This window comes from Gigantopelta aegis, chromosome 5 (genome assembly GCF_016097555.1).
Source record: "Gigantopelta aegis isolate Gae_Host chromosome 5, Gae_host_genome, whole genome shotgun sequence".
Classification (NCBI taxonomy): Eukaryota; Metazoa; Mollusca; class Gastropoda; order Neomphalida; family Peltospiridae; genus Gigantopelta; species Gigantopelta aegis.
The window spans coordinates 39,499,311-39,519,101 of record NC_054703.1 but is presented as its reverse complement, the minus strand read 5'-3'; the positions used below and the strand labels follow the sequence as shown (position 1 = coordinate 39,519,101).

Sequence of the window (19,791 nt, the reverse complement as noted above, 5' to 3'; positions counted from 1 at the left end):
ATGTTTGACCAATTACTTCACGGAGGTAGATCCCAGACCGACCGCGCATCGAGCGAGCGCTTAATATACATCATTTGAAACACGTAACAGTGAAAGTGAATTGATATATGTTTCTTCAAGTATTTTCTCTTTCTCAGCGAGAATTTTATGCAGTATCGCGTCGCGAATCGCTATGCAAGATTGAGATATCATGACACAATTCAAAAAAGCATCGTGTAATTTCGCCATCCATATTTTTTTACATTATTAAATTTTGAAGGTCTTCCTCAATAACCAAGAACATGTGAAATATATCTGGGAATAGATATCCATGTACTGCCAAAGTCCCATTTTCTAAGTTTTGACCGGCATCTTTTTGTTCTTGCCAAGTTCTTCTCCGATAAGAACCGGGGCGGGACGTAGCCCAATGGTAAAGCGCTCGCTTGATGCGCGGTCGGTTTGGGATCGATCCCCGTCAGTGGACCCATTGAGCTATTTCTTGTTCCAGCCAGTGAACCACGACTGGTACATCAAAAAGGCTGTAGTATTTACTACCGTTTGTGGGATGGTGCATATAAAAGATCCCTTGCTGCTAATGAAAAAGAGTAGCCCATGAAGTAGCGACAGCGGGTTTCCTCTCTCAATATACGTGTGGTCCTTAACCATATGTGCGACGCCATATAACCGTAAATAAAATGTGTTGCATGCGTTGTTAAATGAAACATTTCCTTCCGTTTAGAACCACCTTTTACAGCTGTTCAGATAACCATAAGCAAGTTTATTTTTTTATTAATGGGAACAAACAAGATAATACATATTATGACTTACCACCTTGTGTACATAAAATATGAATGTATCTGAATTTATTAATTTTGTTCTTTGTGGCTACTAAATAAAATTGCAATACATAAATGACAGAAAAGTTATTTAATAATTGTCCGTTCATATTTATTTTATCATACTGTATCAATTTTCATATCGATTACATACTGTTGTTAATAAAAAAAATGAAAACAAAATGTTCCCTGTTTATGGAAAGTTGTGTATTCATCACATTTGAAAGACTTAACTTCCAGTGTGAATTGACATATGCCTCTTCAAGTAGTTTCTCTTTACAAAAACATCTGCATATACATCACATTTGAAAGACTTAACTACCAGTGTGAATTGACATATGCCTCTTCAAGTCTTTTCTCTTTACAAAAACATCTGCACATACAACACATTTGAAAGACTTAACTTTCAGAGTGAATTGTCATATGCATCTTCAAGTCTTTTTTCTTTACAAAAACATCTGCACATACAACACATTTGAAAGACTTAACTTCCAGAATGAATTAACATATGCTTCTTCAAGTCTTTTCTCTTCACAAAAACATCTGCACATACAACACATTTGAAAGACTTAACTTCCAGAGTGAAATGACATATGCCTCTTCAAGTCTTTTCTCTTTACGAAACCATCTGCACATACATCACATTTGAATGACTTAACTGCCAGTATGAATTGACATATGATTCTTCAAGTCTTTTCTCTTTATGCAAAGTTGTGTATACAACACATTTGAAAGACTTAACTGACAGTATGAATTGACATATGCCTCTTCAAGTCTTTTCTCTTTACGAAAACATCTGCACATACATCACATTTAACGATTTAACATTTAACCCAGAGTGTACCGACATATGTCGTCTCAAATTCGCTGGCTGTTGGAAACCTTTTGAACACGCCGCACATTTAAGGCTTAGCACCACTGTGAGTCAACATATGCTGCTTCAAATGGAAATTCCTATAGAAACATTTTGCACATACTTCACACTTAAAAGCCCTAACGCCAGTGTGAATCAACTTATGTCGCGTCAAGGTGTGACGATGAGTGAAACACTTTGCACACACTTTGCATTCAAAAGGCGTAAACCGTAGTCCATCGTGAACCAACATATGTCGGGTCAAGTGACCGCGCTGCGAGAAGCCTTTTGAACACACTTCACATTTGAACTTCTTAGCACCGTGAGTGAATATGTGCAAGCGAAGACTGGAACTGCGAGAGAAGCATTTGGCACACACCTCACACTGTAGGTTCCTGACCCCAGAGTGGGCAACCATGTGGCCTTTCAGATGTTGCTTCAGACGAAAGCGTTTCCTGCACACCCCGCGCTGAAATGGTCTCTCCCTAATGTGGATCATCGTGTGTTTCTTGACGCTATACTTGACAGGGAAACACTTCGAGCACATCCCGCATTTGTATGGTCTTTCTTCGGAGTGTATCCAGATATTCGTTTTCAGACCGGGTTTCCTTCCACGTTTACGTGTTGACGAGTCCTCAACTTTGACACATATATCGTCACTGGACAACATATGTCTTTTCAGAGATTGTCACTGGAAAATTTTCTTCTTTTCAGAGATCTTCATTAAACACATTTATCGTTACTGGACAACATATTTCTTTTCAGAGATCGTCACAGTGTATCCAGATATTCGTATTCAGATCACGTTTACTTCCAATACGTGTTGAGCAGTCCTCAACTTTGACGCATACATTGTTTGTATCACGAGTGTTGTTTATTGTACGAGTCAGTAGAACCGGCTTGGATTAGTCCATGATGTATCACCAAAGCCGCAGAACAAAGAGAAAGACTGAAATGGAACCAGTAAATTATTAAATAAAAAAACAAAAGAGCACTGCAATAAATCTGACATTCTTTTGAATAATTGTACTAAGCCAGTAGATATGTTTTAAGAATACGAGAAAATAACTTGAACGACATGAGGCTGATATATATCGTGCTTTGGGGCAGTCTGCTGATATATATATATATATATATATATATATATATATATATATATATATAGCAGATTGCTCCCATAACACGGTAACCCTAATGAATATACGAATACGAATATTTCCATGTGGATTGACGAATACGATATTTTACATTCATTACTATATGGATATTTGCCACCTTCTGTGAAACGTTTTGTCCCATAAGTCAAATATTGTTAAAATAGGAACAGATTCAAAATTATAAGTAAACAAAAGTGAGACGCCAAAAGCTAAGTGATTCACACCCCACACACCCATTCGCCCACCCACACCAACTCCTCCAAAAGATAACTCTACTGAAAATCGAATTGTCTAAAAACAAATTTGGGGACAATAATTTTTTATTTTAACACTCATTACTACCATAGATATTTGCCACATTCTGTGAAAAATCTAGGCCCACAAGTCAAATATTTTAATATAGCAACACATTCAAACAAAGAAATTACTGGGTATGGCGCTATGGAATTGAACTCAACCACATTGAACAGGGGGTGGGTGCTCCCCATGAAACAAAATTAAAGAAAGAAAGAAATATTTTATTTAACGACGCACTCAACACATTTTATTTACGGTTATATGGCGTCAGACATATGGTTAAGGATCACACAGATTTAGAGAGGAAACCCGCTGTCGCCACGACATGGGCTACTTTTTCCGATTAGCAGCAAGGGATCTTTTATTTGCACTTCCCACAGGCAGGATAGCACAAACCATGGCCTTTGTCGAACCAGTTATGGATCACTGGTCGGTGCAAATGTTTACACCTACCCACTGAGCCTTGCGGAGCACTCACTCAGGCTTTGGAGTCGGTATCTGGATTAAAAATGTCATGCCTCGACTGGGATCCGAACCCAGTGTCTACCAGCCTGTATACCGATGGCCTAAACACGACGCCACCGAGGCCGGTGTAAGTAAAACAAATGCGACACCAAAATTATAGTGAAATTGTATCTGCTACCATTTATTTGAAAAGGTCGACAATATGTCCATCGTCTTGCTCGGTTTTGTTTTTCGGTTTTTTTTGTTTGTTTTGGTTTTGTTTTTGCTTGGGGGGGGGGGGGGGGGGGGGTTCATGAAGAGATCGATTTTCTTATTTATTCTCATTTCTATTATTTCATCCTTTAGTAAGTTTAATTCATTCTCCGTGTACACCTAAGGACGTTTACTGACATTTCATATATTGAAGATCTCTCACGTGAATCAAGGCAAACAAAGGTAGTTACTTCTGGCATTGTCCAAATGCATTTCTCGCTCAAGCCAGTGCACAACGACTGGTACATCGAAGGCCGTGGTATGTCATATTCTATGGGATAGTGCATATAAAAAGATCCCTTGCTGCTAATCGAAAAGAGTAGCCCATGAAGTGGCGACAGCGGTTTTCTTCCTCAATATCGTTAACCATATGTCCGACGACATATAACCGTAAATAAAATGTGTTGAGTGCGTAGTTAACTAAAACATGTCCTTCCTTGTTAAAAGGTATTGTAAGCACCTACTATGCTTCTCTACTACCTGTGGTCGTTTGTTAGTGCCGTGGGTCAGGCCAGCTTTATTAGCGGTAGAGGACAAGGATGCAATGTGGGTGCAATGCAGGGTTTCTGCTAGAGAGGAAAACGGGAATGGCGCCATACCCAAATGTTTTTGCATGTTTTATTTTTTGTAAGTTCACCTTTTTGACAAAATTAATTACTCTTATCATTACTGTATGATTTTCGTAACCCTAACACTAAACTAAACCCATTTTCTTTCATACCGGCCTTGGTGGCGTCGTGGATAGGTCATCGGTCTACAGGCTGGTAGGTACTGGGTTCGGATCCCAGTCGAGGCATGGGAATTTTAATCCAGATACCGACTCCAAACCCTGAGTGAGTGCTCCGCAAGGCTCAATGGGTAGGTGTAAACCACTTGCACCGACCGGTTCAACAAAGGCCATGGTTTGTGCCATCCTGCCTGTGGGAAGTGCAAATAAAAGATCCCTTAATTGCTGCTAATCGGAAAGAGTAGCCCATGTAGTGGCGACAGCGGGTTTCCTCTCAAAATCTGTGTGGTCCGTAACCATATGTTTGACGCCATATAACCGTAGATAAAATGTGTTGAGTGCGTCGTTAAATAAAATATTTCTTTCTTTCTTTAATTTTATTTCATGGGGAGCACCCACCTGTTCAATGTGGTTGAGTACAATTCCATAGCGCCATACCCAGTAATTTCATTCTGGCAGAAACAAGGAAGGAAATGTTTCATTTAACGACGCACTCAACACATTTTATTTAAGTTTATATGGCGTCAGACATGGTTAAGGGCCACACAGATATTGAGACGGGGATCGATCCTAGACCGACAGCTTTACCACTGGGCTACGTCCTGCCCACACCGCAATGGAATACAGAGAGACTGCCCCAGAGGAGGAAGTTAAGATAGGTAGGAAATGGTGTGGACAGCTCAACAGACATAGGAAATGGTGTGGACAGCTCAACAGACATAGGAAATGGTGTGGACAGCTCAATAGACATAGGAAATGGTGTGGACAGCTCAAAAGACATAGGAAATGGTGTGGACAGCTCAAAAGACAAAGCAAAGGAAACTGTAATACATGGTTGAAACATATTTTGTTTTATACATTAAGATACTGAGAGGCTCGACCTCTACCCTTAAATGTTCCCCGTGAGGGGCGGATCCAGAAAATACTTAGTGGTGGAGGGACTAACGGGAAAAGGACATCCCAATGAAAAAAAAAGAAAGTATATTTGCCCTATTCATCGTAATGTGTAGCCCGAGTACTCTGACTGTAAGAGAGCTAGACGGACATTTGGATGGTTATAACAGGCTAATAACCGTCCAATATGTCTGTCTAGCTCTCTTACAGTCCGAGTACTCGGGCTACGAAATGTGTATCAATATTTATATTTAGGCACCACCGTTTTCCTCATCGTTAAAAAGAAAAAAAAAAAAGAATTTTATGCGATGCAGGCAAGTATCTTGTTTTACAATGATCGGTCCGATCCAGAGTTCTACTCCGAATATCACGTGACAAAATACGAAATTCTTTTCCGGTCAAAAATAGGCAACTCACACAAATCATGATGTACTCTATATCAGTCTCACTATACAATATAGATCAAGGATTGTAATGTACAAATGCCTGCATGGGGGACACATACCCTGAAAAGGACAACCCCTATGTCCAGCTCTTTCTCCCAGCAGAAGACACCCTGCTGTACACCCATTTTACACAAAAACTACTTAAGCCTGGGCCGGACAACAAACTTCCAGACGAAACAGACACACAGAAATCTATTCCGACTTGGTGTTCGTCACTAGTCAAACGGTACGAATAATATGCGGACCGCGCTTCACAACAACAACAACAACAATTGCGCGGTGAAACTTCCGGATATAAAACCAAAAAGATAAAAGAAGAAAGCACCCCACTAAAGCATGTTGATTTATTAATCATAGGTGACTGCAAATATCAAAATTTCGACAGTAATTCTGTAGTCTTACAGAGGAAACCCGAGAAAAAACACGAGAAATCTATTACCACTTGGTGTTCACTAACTAGGTTTATATGCGGACCGCGCTTTACAACAACAACAACACATACCACATCCTATAATATAATATAAATCGTGGTGCACTACATATACAGAATTAAACATACGCGGTTTCGTAATATAGGTGACTGAATGCAAAATAAACTCGAGTCTTAAAGAGAAAGCGAGAAAAAACGTTCCATGACCAGTTCGGTCTTTTTATATACCTTCCTTTATGTTTTAGCACATACCGGTTCCTATAATATAAGTCGTGGTGCATACACATACAGAACTTGTTAAAGCGGTCTCGTGATCAAAACTTGCGCAATTTTACAAAAACGGATGTAATTAACGTCATAACAACAATTTGTTAAATCTATGATCAAAACTCCTTTCATGGATGTAATGTTTCAAATACGATGTGACGTCATTTGTAAATCATATATGACGTCAGGCGCTAACTGCAGTAAAAACAAAAAGGGAATTCCCCGTATAAAAGTTCCGGTCCGGATTGCACATGTGCTAATACAGATTATTTTATTGCACGGATTTGATGTTTGTATTAGTATTGTAAGATTGAACAGGTATGTAATAAAAAGAGAAATAATTCAATAGTCCATCGACGGGGATCGATTCTAGACGGACAGGGCTTCAGGTGAGCGTTTTATCACTGGCCTACGTACGGCTTCGACTGTGACAACATAACGTTTTATCACTGGCCTACGTACCGCTTCGACTGTGACAGCATGACGTTTTATCACTGGCCTACGTACCGCTTCGACTGTGACAGCATGACGTTTTATCACTGGCCTACGTACCGCTTCGACTGTGACAACATGACGTTTTATCACTGGCCTACGTACCGCTTCGACTGTGACAACATGACATCACTGGCCTACGCCGCTTCGGCTACCACTGGCCTACGTACCGCTTCGACTGTGATAACATGACGCTTTATCACTGGCCTACGTACCGCTTCGACTGTGACAACATGACGCTTTATCAGTGGCCTACGTACCGCTTCGACTGTGACAACATGACACTTTATCAGTGGCCTACGTACCGCTTCGACTGTGATAACATTACGTTTTCAAACATCGAAGATATTTCACTGGAATCAAGGCAAACCCACAGTGTTTTCAAACTTGAGTTAGTGACACTATTAATATATAGTGTTAGTCAGTCTCTCTCGTCTCTGTCTCTGTCTGTGTGTCTGTCTCTCTCTCTCTCTCTCTATATATATTTCTATGACCACGTCTTATAGATCAGATGTGAATTAGTAAAATAAATCACGAAATTTCGTACATAATCATGCTCTACTTTTGTTTTTAGCAAACATACATCCTTTCAGTCAATCAAAAGTGGTATAACAGCATTGGATGGCAATTCAGCAGAGAATTTGCTGGTTGACTGGTCTTCGACATATCCGTCGATCAGCCCACCCCCCCCCCCCCCCCCCAACTTAAATAATTATATACATAAATGGTAAATGCCCCCCCCCCCCCCCCCCCAATAGAGAATGGGTCCCCTCTAACTAGAGATTGCGTCTCCCCCGCCCGCCCATTCAGCTCGATATTTTTCCTACGATCCTAGAAATTCGGAGAACATGCACAAGAAACACGTGCTTGAGTACGAGACGCGGGGTGGGGGTGGGGCAAATCCTCTAATTCAGGCAAAAAAATAAGAGGTATTCGGACAAAATGTGCTAATCTGAGACCTTTTTACCATGCATTTCCATCATCTTACCCGCAATTTTTTTATTAGTAATCCGTGTAATAATGCGTAGTTGTTGGTTTGAAACCATATGCACATGTAGCTGTTTAGCAGAAATGCCAATGTAAATAAAATTTATTTTCCAGATTCGGGCATTTTCATTTAATTCGCTCCACACCCCTCACTCCCACCTCACAAAAAAGAAGAAGAAGAAGAAAAAGAAGAGCCGTATACACATGACCTCCCACTCCCCTCAACACACACCCAACAATGAAAGCGCGTACACATATGCCTTTAGTGAATGTAAGCACATGCCAATGGTTGATTAACTGTTTTGATAGATTGGTTGGTTGGCCTATTATATTTACCCCCCCCCCCCCCCCCCCCCACCACCCACCCCCACTGATATTCTACTGCGAAAATTTTTTGTTTAAAATAATAATAATAGTAATAATAATAGTAGTAGTAGTAGTAGTAGTAGTTTATAACTAATAAAAAAAGTAAAACAAACACGAATTTATTAATTTATTTTTGACAAGATAAAAGATTATGATCCGTCACGCATTTAGATCACTGTATTGCCAGTATGAACCAACACTGCAGTACACGACACTACACAACGGTGATATTAACTACCAACCCATAATTGATTGAATCATTGTTATTAATAACCCCCAGTTAACAATCCATGGACTCATCGTTGTTCGAAAGAAGGAAATGTTTTATTTAACGACGCACTCAACACATTTTAATTACGGTTATACGGACCACACAAATATTGAGAGAGAAAACCCGCTGTCAACACTTCATGGCCGACTATTAGCAGCAAGGGATATTTTATATGCGCCATCCCACAGACAGGGTAGTACATACCACATCCTTTGATATACCAGTCGTGGTGCACTGGCTGGAATGAGATAGATAGATAGATAATTAGTTTAACGTGCCCATATACCACTACCTTTGTTACACCAGTTGTGGAGCACTATCTGGAACGAGAAATAACCCAATGGGCCCACCGACGGGATGCACCACTGATCTACGTCCCGCCCCAGACAAAGTTGTTGGATCACCAAACTAGGTGTTGTTTTAACCGATTCCTCCACAAACGCAGTCCGCGGAACCATCTATACCGTGTTTATTGTCTAAACTGTCAATTGTGTGCTTCCGGTGCTACGGTAAGTAAAAATATCCTTTGGAAACATCCCAGTTCATGCATTATTTCCTAGATGTAGGGAGATGATTTAATATAGGCAATGTAATATTGTTTAAACCAAAAAAAAAAAAAAAAAGGTATTCTGTCACATCTCAATGAATGAACGAATGAATGAATGAATGTTTAACGACACTCCAGCACGAAAAATGCATCGGCTATTGGGTGTCAAACTATGGTAAAGGCTGTTGCGTCTCAAAGGTGTTTACTAAGATGATGTACAAATTTACGAATCCACAAATAGTACAGCTGAGAATAATGACACCTGACATATGGTACTTACTGGGAAATGTTTTATCTATGCCCCATTACACTATCTCTAATCTACATAGATCATTGTCAGGTGTATGAATAGACATGTGACGCTTTAAGCTGGCTTTGCTTGCAAACCCTGCAATTGCCCACTTTTTTGCTATGGACTATATTAGAAATTGGTTCCACGGCATTCACATCTGAAACGTTTCCCATGAGTATGAATCAAGATCTACATAGGTCATTGTCAATTGTATGAAGAGACATGTGACGCTTTAAGCTGGCTTTGCTTCTAAAACATTCCGTGCACACTTCACATTTGAAAGGTATGAATCAAGATCTACATATATCATTGTCAGTTGTATGAACAGACATGTGGCGCTTTAATCTGGCTTTGCTTGTAAAACATTCTGTGCACACTTCACATTTGAAAGGTATGAATCAAGATGTACATATATCATTGTCAGTTGTATGAACAGACATGTGGCGCTTTAAGCTGGCTTTGCTTGTAAAACATTCTGTGCACATTTCACATTTGAAAGGTATGAATCAAGATCTGCATATATCATTGTCAGTTGTATGAACAGACATGTGGCACTTTAATCTGGCTTTGCTTGTAAAACATTTTGTGCACACTTCACATTTGAAAGGTTTCTCACGAGTATGAATCCGCTGGTGACGTTTCAGGTCATGACGTTGAGAGAAACGTCTCGTGCACGTGTCACACTCGAACGGTTTAACGCCAGAGTGGACCAGCATGTGTTGTTTCAAGTTGTTGTTACGCGAGAAACATCGTTCACAGATCTCACACTTCAGAGGCTTCAGATCAGCGTGGACCACCATGTGGCCCTTCAGGTTGGATTTCAGCGAGAAACATCGTTCACAGATCTCACACTTCAGAGGCTTCAGGTCAGCGTGGACCACCATGTGGCCCTTCAGGTTGGATTTCAGTGAGAAACATCGTTCACAGATCTCACACTTCAGAGGCTTCAGGTCAGCGTGGACCACCATGTGGCCCTTCAGGTTGGATTTCAGTGAGAAACATCGTTCACAGATCTCACACTTCAGAGGCTTCAGATCAGCGTGGACCACCATGTGGCCCTTCAGGTTGGATTTCAATGAGAAACATCGTTCACAGATCTCACACTTCAGAGGCTTCAGGTCAGCGTGGACCACCATGTGGCCCTTCAGGTTGGATTTCAGTGAGAAACATCGTTCACAGATCTCACACTTCAGAGGCTTCAGGTCAGCGTGGACCACCATGTGGCCCTTCATGGTTGGATTTCAGTGAGAAACATCGTTCACAGATCTCACACTTCAGAGGCTTCAGGTCAGCGTGGACCACCACCTGACCCTTCAGGTTGGATCTAAGTGAGAAACATCGTTCACAGATCTCACACTTCAGAGGCTTCGGGTCAGCGTGGACCACCACGTGGCCCTTCAGGTTGGATTTCAGTGAGAAACATCGTTCACAGATCTCACACTTCAGAGGCTTCGGGTCAGCGTGGACCACCACGTGGCCCTTCAGGTTGGATTTCAGTGAGAAACATCGTTCACAGATCTCACACTTCAGAGGCTTCGGGTCAGCGTGGACCACCATGTGGCCCTTCAGGTTGGATTTCAGTGAGAAACATCGTTCACAGATCTCACACTTGAGAGGCTTCGGGTCAGCGTGGACCACCATGTGGCCCTTCAGGTTGGATTTCAGTGAGAAACATCGTTCACAGATCTCACACTTCAGAGGCTTCAGGTCAGCGTGGACCACCATGTGACCCTTCAGGTTGGATTTCAGTGAGAAACATCGTTCACAGATCTCACACTTCAGAGGCTTCAGGTCAGCGTGGACCACCATGTGACCCTTCAGGTTGGATTTCAGTGAGAAACATCGTTCACAGATCTCACACCTCAGAGGCTTCAGGTCAGCGTGGACCACCATGTGGCCCTTCAGGTTGGATTTCAGTGAGAAACATCGTTCACAGATCTCACACTTCAGAGGCTTCGGGTCAGCGTGGACCACCACGTGACCCTTCAGGTTGGATTTCAGTGAGAAACATCGTTCACAGATCTCACACTTCAGAGGCTTCGGGTCAGCGTGGACCACCACGTGGCCCTTCAGGTTGGATTTCAGTGAGAAACATCGTTCACAGATCTCACACTTCAGAGGCTTCGGGTCAGCGTGGACCACCACGTGGCCCTTCAGGTTGGATTTCAGTGAGAAACATCGTTCACAGATCTCACACTTCAGAGGCTTCGGGTCAGCGTGGACCACCATGTGGCCCTTCAGGTTGGATTTCAGTGAGAAACATCGTTCACAGATCTCACACTTCAGAGGCTTCAGGTCAGCGTGGACCACCATGTGGCCCTTCAGGTTGGATTTCAGTGAGAAACATCGTTCACAGATCTCACACTTCAGAGGCTTCAGGTCAGCGTGGACCACCATGTGGCCCTTAAGGTTGGATTTCAGTGAGAAACATCGTTCACAGATCTCACACTTCAGAGGCTTCAGGTCAGCGTGGACCACCATGTGGCCCTTCAGGTTGGATTTCAGCGAGAAACATCGTTCACAGATCTCACACTTCAGAGGCTTCAGGTCAGCGTGGACCACCATGTGGCCCTTCAGGTTGGATTTCAGTGAGAAACATCGTTCACAGATCTCACACTTCAGAGGCTTCAGGTCAGCGTGGACCACCATGTGACCCTTCAGGTTGGATTTCAGTGAGAAACATTTTTGCACACACCTCACATTTGAAATCCTTAGTACCGCTGTGATTCAGGATGTGCAGTCTCAACTGCGAGGTCCGTGAAAAACATTTGGCACACGTGTCACATTTGAATGGTTTAACACCAGTGTGAGTTTGCATATGATTACGTATGTCCGAGTTCCGAGAGAAACATTTTGCACAAACTTCACATTTGAAGTTTTTAACACCAGTGTGAACCAACATATGATCGTCCAGGAAGGCGCTCCTAAGGAAGCATTTTGAACACGTGTCACATTTAAACGGTTTAACAGCAGAGTGAACTAACATATGCTGTTTCAAGTTGGAATTGCGAGCGAAAAACTTTGGACATAACTCGCACTTGAGGTTCTTATGACCAGTGTAACTCAACATATGGCTTTTCAACATGGAACTGAAAGCGAAATGTTTTGCACACACCTCACATTTAAAAGACTGAACACCGCTGACACCATTATGACTCAACATATACTGTTTCAACGCGGAATGGTGGGCGAAATGGTCTGCACACAGCTCGCATTTCAACGGTTTAACACCAGTGTGTAGCAACATGTGTCGTCTGAGGCTGGACTGCTCTGTGAAACTCTTCGCACACACGCCACAAGTCAGTCGCTTAACGCAAGAGTGAATCAACATGTTTTGTTTGAGATTGGAACGAAACGTAAAACTTTTGGCACACTCTTCACATTTGAAACTTTTAACACCTGTGTGAATCAACGAATGTCGTCTGAAACTGAAACGGTCTGAAAAACGTTTGGCACACACTTCACATTTGTAACTCTTAACGCCGGTGTGAATGAACATATGTCGTTTGAGTCCGGAACGATCTGAAAAGCTCTCGGCACACACCTCGCATACGAAATTCTTAACACCCGTGTGAACTAGCATATGCAGTTTCAAGTTTTGATTCGCAGAAAAACATTTCTGGCACACTGGACACTGAACTGGTTTTTCACCCGAGTGGATCCTCATATGCTGAATAATGTGACTCTTGTATGAGAAACACTTTAAGCACATCCCACATCTGAAAGGTTTGGCTTCAGAATGGGTCTGCATAGTACTTGTATGTGGTCTCAGATCAGAGTTACTTCCATAACACGTTGATGATGACTCACTTTCAACATATCTGTCATTACTGGACGACATGCTTTTGACAGACGATACTCGGTCACAGTTTTCAACATATCCATCACCACTGGATGACATATTGCTAGTCAAAGTTTTCAACATATCCATCACCACTGGACGATATATTGCTAGTCAAAGTTTTCAACCCATCTGTTATCACTAGACGATATATTACTTGTCACACAGAAGATATATTCTGTCAAAGTTTTCAACATATCCATCACCACTGGACGACATATTGCTAGTCAAAGTTTTCAACATATCCATCACCACTGGACGACATATTGCTAGTCAAAGTTTTCAACATATCCATCACCACTGGACGACATATTGCTAGTCAAAGTTTTCAACATATCCATCACTACTGGACGACATATTGCTAGTCAAAGTTTTCATCATATCCATCACCACTGGACGATATATTGCTAGTCAAAGTTTTCAACCCATCTGTTATCACTAGACGATATATTACTTGTCACACAGAAGATATATTCTGTCAAAGTTTGCAACCCACCTGTCATCACTAGACGATATATTACTTGCCACACAGAAGATATACCGGTAATCAGTGAAGATTTTCAACCATATAATTAGTGTGTTTATTCCTTACGGGCTTCTCTAAATCCACTATGGATACTCTCAGATATATCTCCAAAGTTGCAGTAGGTAGAGAATGTCTGAAATGGAACAGTAAATGATTAGATTTAAAAGTGTGTGTGAGAGACTTTTTGATCATGCTCATATACCACAGAGGTTTCGAGCATGTCTGTCCTGGGCTCCGCCTCAGGATAGCCAGAAACCCAACCAGGGACAAATGTGAAAAAAGGTCTAGTTTAACGACACCACTAGAACACATTGATTTATTAATTATTGGCTATTGGATGTCAAACATTTCGTAGTTATAACTCATTGTCGTCAGAGAAAACCTGCTACATTTTTCCATTAGCAGCAAGGGATCTTTTACATGCACTTTCCCCACAGACAGGACAGCACATACCACTTTTACAAGTTGTGGTGCACTGGTTGGAAAAGAAAAAAACCCACCCAGTCAGTTGAATGGATCCACTAAGGTGATTCTATCTTGCGACACATACACCTCAGCCGAGTGCTCAACCGACTGAGCTAAATCCTGCATGCCCCCCCCCCCCCCCCGCCAAGTAATACATAGTCAGGGCCATATATCTGCCCAATGCACAGTCGAATGGACATTTGTCAAAATAGTGGATGATTCTAGTGGTTGGCAAAATGGTGGTTAAAACAAGCATTCTGGTGGTACTGCTAAAACAAGCATTCTGAGGGTACTGCTAAAACAAGCATTCCGAGGGTACTGCTAAAACAAGCATTCTGAGGGTACTGCTAAAACAAGCATTCTGAGGGTACTGCTAAAACAAGCATTCTGAGGGTCCTGCTAAAACAACACATTCTGAGGGTACTGCTAAAGCAATACATTCTGAGGGTCCTGCTAAAACAAGCATTCTGAGGGTCCTGCTAAAACAAGCATTCTGAGGGTCCTGCTAAAACAACACATTCTGAGGGTACTGCTAAAGCAATACATTCTGAGGGTCCTGCTAAAACAAGCATTCTGAGGGTCCTGCTAAAACAAGCATTCTGAGGGTCCTGTTAAAACAATACATTCTGAGGGTCCTGCTAAAACAATACATTCTGAGGGTCCTGCTAAAGCAATACATTCTGAGGGTCCTGCTAAAACAAGCATTCTGAGGGTCCTGCTAAAACAAGCATTCTGAGGGTCCTGCTAAAACAATACATTCTGAGGGTCCTGCTAAAACACGCATTCTGAGGGTCCTGCTAAAACAACACATTCTGAGGGTCCTGCTAAAACAATACATTCTGAGGGTACTGCTAAAGCAATACATTCTGAGGGTCCTGCTAAAACAAGCATTCTGAGGGTCCTGCTAAAACAATACATTATGAGGGTCCTGCTAAAACAATACATTCTGAGGGTACTGCTAAAGCAATACATTCTGAGGGTACTGCTAAAGCAACACATTCTGAGGGTACTGCTAAAGCAACACATTCTGAGGGTACTGCTAAAGCAACACATTCTGAGGGTACTGCTAAAACAAGCATTCTGAGGGTACTGCTAAAGCAATACATTCTCAGGGTACTGCTAAAGCAACACATTCTGAGGGTACTGCTAAAGCTTTACATGTCCCTTACCAGGCCGCCCAACACATTTTCTTATTTCCTAAGTTCAAAGGTCACAATTTTGTTAAAACAAAATGGATAAATCACCCATGGAACTTGAACTAGATCTGAGGGGCGGGACGTAGCCAAGTGGTAAAGCGCTCGCTTGAGGCGCGGTCGGTTTGAGATCGATCCCTGTCGATGGGCCCAATAGGCTATTTCTCTTCACTGCCAGTGCACCACGACTGGTAAATTAAAGGCCGTGGCATGTGCTATCCTGTCTGAGGGATGGTGCATATAAAAGATCCCTTGCTACTAATGGAAAAATGTAGCAGGTTTCCTCTATGACTGTCAAAAATGACCATATGTTTGACATCCAACAGCCGATGATTAATAAATCAATGTGCTCTAGTGGTGTCGTTAAACAAAACAAACTATTTTGTAACAGTACACAATAAAGCTATACACACATTTTCAGCTTAATATCTGGAGGTATTGCGCAAAACAAAAGTCGGTAAACACATTTTTGTATCTCCTAAGTTCAAGGGTCATAACTCTGCAAAAAATTTTAAATCACCATCAAAGTCAAACTTTATCTGTAAAACTACATGATAAAGCTTTATACAAAATTCCAGTTCAATATCTTGAGGCATTGTAAAAAAGAAGTCCGGAAAACTGTATGTGAGACAGACGGACAGACAGTAAGATGGACAGACGGACAGACAGAAAGACAGACAGAAGGATGGTGATGAAACATGTAGTCCTCTTCGGTTATTAATTGTAGAAGTAAAACTGGCCTCGGCGGTGTCATGGTTAAGCCATCGGACATAAAGCTTGTTGGTACTGGGTTCATAGCCCGGTACCGGCTCTCACTCAGAGCACGTTTTAACGACTCAGTGGGTAGGTGTAAGGCCACTACACCCTCTCTCTCTCTCTCACTCACTAACCACTAACAATTAACAACTATTTAAACCACTGTCCTGGACAGACAGCACAGATAACTGAGGCGTGTGCCAAGGACAGCGTGCTTGAACCTTAATTGGATATAAGGATGAAAATAAGTTGAAATTAAATTAAATGTACAATTAAATCTATCATACAGCACAATCTAATTAAAATTAGCTCCACTATTACATGTGGATCTAACAGCAGCCCGTTGGAGCTCATGTCCAGTTGACCTTTCATTCGACCAATCAAAAGCTTAATTGCAAAATTTGAAAACATTCGGGATTATACCGAGGGTATACGAAATGATTTGGGTGAATTACGAAGTATGTTGGAAACTTAATTTCAATATAGAATTTTATATAAAATTCGTTTCAAAACAAATAAAACCCTGTGATAGTATAGCCATAAAATCTGTTTATACTAGTATACAATCCAGAGCTTATTACTGCACTTTCCCCCTGTTTTTTCAATGTTGAAATAGACCAACAAGTTCGCCTATTGCATAAATAGCCTCGCCCGATATTTTTAGATTTTGTATCCTCACCAAATAACCTATAAAAGGTGAAGTGTAATTGGTGGATATTTAAATTGTTATTTATAGATGAAATGTCACCTGGACATGCGAGTCCACACAGTGCTGTTATCTCTACTGGTAGACCAGAAAGCTATTTTTAATCAGACTGAATAACAACCATACTCTGCCAGTACAGCTCTGGTTTAAGAATTAAAAAAAAAAATTATAATAATTTAATAAAAATCCATTGAATGAAAGATATTAATATTTATAACAAGAAGTTACGGTTTGTTTTGTTTTCTTTTGTTTAACGACACCACTAAATCACATTGATCGATTAATTAATCATTGGTTATTGGATGTCAAACATTTGCAGAGAAAACCAGGTACATTTTACCATTAATTAGTAGCAAGGGATCTTTTACATGTACTATCCCACAGACAGGTTACAGAACAACACATACCGAGACCTTTGATATATAATATACTAGTTGTGGGGTACTGGTTGGAATGGGAAACACATCCCACAGAGAATGGGTCCACCAATGGGATTTGATCCTTTGATCCAAGCATCTCAGGTGGGTGCTCTATAGTATTAACTGAACTACAGTCCGTCCCACTGGGAAAGCCTTTTTCACGCTATGGAATTTACTACAAGTTATTTATTTATGAGCCGATTGATTTGTACATGCGCGACACGTAGCCCAGTGGTAAAGTGCTTGCTTGATGCGCGGTCGGTTTGGGATCAACCCCCGTCAGTGGGCCCCTTGGGCTATTTCTCACTCCAGCCAGTGCACCATGACTGGTACATCAAAGGTCATGGTATGTGCTATCCTGTCTATGGGATGGTGCATATAAAAGATCCCTTGCTGCTAATCGAAAAGAGTAGCCCATGAAGTGTCGACAGCAGGTTTCCTCCCTCAATATCTACGTGGTCCTTAGCCATATGTCCAAACCATATAACCGTAAATAAAATGTGTTGAGTGCATTGTTAAATAAACCATGTCCTTCTTTTCCTTCCTATAGTCCGTCCCATGGGGAACGCCTTTTTCATGCTATGCAATTTACTACAAGTTATTTATTTCTGAGCCGAATGATTTGTACATTTCACACAAAAATAGTATATTTTAGTTATTTCCAAAATAACATTTTATAGAATGATGGGAAAGTCTATAGATCCTGACCCAAGAACAAGAGAAGACGGACAGATGTAATATGAACCGGGGGATGGGGGGAGGAGATGGTGGGAGCTTTTGACCAAAACTTGTGTACAAAAATGTATGGGGGTTTTCCTACTCTATGTAACTAAAGATAAAAGTCTGGCTTGTGCCCATCCCGACTATAGATTGTGACCCCCTTCACTAGTGCTTAAGGGCTTGATGTTTGTGTGTGTGTTGTATTTTGTGTTGTTGTTAGTGTGTGTGTGTGTATGTGTTTGTGTGTGTGTATGTGTGTGTGTTTTTCAGGGTTTCTGGAATTTTTATAAAATCCACTAGCCATGGGATTAGTGATTTTAAAAATGTACTATCCATGATTAAAAATTCACTAGCCCTATTTTTAGGTAAATACAATTTTACTGATAGCAATAGTCAGATATGTCACCTACTTTGAAGAAGATAAGAGCTTAAAATCCTGTAGATCTGGAGAGGAGGTTTTCATATTTACTTTAATAAACTTAAATACAGTGTTTGACAACTTCTTCTTTTTTCACTAGCCATTGGGCATGGTGATAGTAATTACTTACTAACCCAAAATTGAATATCATTAGCCAGGCTACCATAATCTGAAAGCTTTGGGGGGGGGGGGGGGGGGGGGGGTTCTCTCTCAAATAATGTCTTATGTAAACCATTTATTTATATACCACTTTCAAAATAATGCATTCGGCTATATTATAAAAATTCTGCATATATAAATTCTAGTTTTAAGTAATGAGTTGTCGTACTTATATATATATATAAACCCACAAATGATCTGGGCTCCATGCAGACGTGTGTGATTCAGATTGTCCCATCCCAAGTTCTATTTCGCGTAGGCCTACAAGAAACAACGTTTACCGAAAATAAAACGAATGTTTGTGGTACAAAAGAAAAGAGCAAATTGTGCAGAGCTTTAAGTTAATCTCAAAAATACATTCAAATAGTTTAGAAATATAGATAATAGGAGACTATTTAATAAATTCAATAAACCTACCAAACAACAATACAACATTCTGAAGGGAAGCATCGATCGGTAAGCTATTCTGACCTGCTGTTCGGGCTATTAAGGTGCGTTGATATGCGGACTGCGGATATTTTTATTTTATTAAGTTTTAAAAAAAATATATATATATATCTCCTCGTTTGATATAGTCTATTATTTTGCTAATATATAAATCATGTTATTTAGTTACAAGTTGTGTTTTATTCTTCGTATTATTTCGCTGTATAAAAAAAAAAAAAAGACAAAAGGAAAACAAAAGTACAACTATATTTTTCTCCTACTAGACGTACTATTACTACTACTACTACTACCACTGTTACTGCTGCTCATACTACTACTACTACTACTACTGCTGCTGCTGCTGCTCATACTACTACTACTACTACTACCACTACTACTGCTGCTCACACTACTACTACCACTGCTACTGCTGCTCACACTACTACTACTACTGCTGCTGCTCCTTCTCCTCCTCCTCCTACTACTACTGCTGCTCACACTACTACTACCACTGCTACTGCTGCTCACACTACTACTACTGCTGCTGCTGCTCCTTCTCCTCCTCCTCCTCCTCCTACCTACTACTACTACCAGGGCCGTAGCT

At 41.0% G+C, this 19,791-nt stretch overlaps 4 protein-coding genes across 5 annotated transcripts in view; all 4 read right to left on the bottom strand.

Moving 5' to 3' along the window:
* Nucleotides 1-19,226, bottom strand: part of LOC121373781 (gastrula zinc finger protein XlCGF71.1-like) — a 19,386-nt gene extending 160 nt beyond the window's left edge. The window contains exons 1-2 of one of the 2 annotated variants that reach the window (XM_041500539.1): nt 19,179-19,226; nt 1-2,617 (exon numbers count right to left, since the gene is read on the bottom strand). The exon at nt 1-2,617 is cut by the window's left edge and continues 160 nt beyond it. In XM_041500539.1, the coding sequence (XP_041356473.1) occupies nt 1,718-2,338 (621 nt within the window). In that variant the 5' untranslated portion in view covers nt 2,339-2,617; nt 19,179-19,226 and the 3' untranslated portion in view covers nt 1-1,717. Of the gene's footprint in view, nt 2,618-5,877; nt 5,937-19,178 lie in introns of those variants that run through there. The other variant, XM_041500538.1, reaches the window with a different exon arrangement.
* On the bottom strand, nt 10,065-10,694 carry LOC121373178 (gastrula zinc finger protein XlCGF71.1-like). Its single transcript, XM_041499635.1, has one exon. The coding sequence runs from the start codon at nt 10,692-10,694 to the stop codon at nt 10,065-10,067; it is 630 nt and encodes a 209-aa protein (XP_041355569.1).
* LOC121373177 (zinc finger protein 99-like) lies at nt 10,762-12,123 on the bottom strand. Its single transcript, XM_041499634.1, has one exon. The coding sequence runs from the start codon at nt 12,121-12,123 to the stop codon at nt 10,762-10,764; it is 1,362 nt and encodes a 453-aa protein (XP_041355568.1).
* On the bottom strand, nt 12,191-13,459 carry LOC121373176 (zinc finger protein 726-like). Its single transcript, XM_041499633.1, has one exon. The coding sequence runs from the start codon at nt 13,457-13,459 to the stop codon at nt 12,191-12,193; it is 1,269 nt and encodes a 422-aa protein (XP_041355567.1).
* Nucleotides 19,227-19,791: the final 565 nt, after the last annotated feature.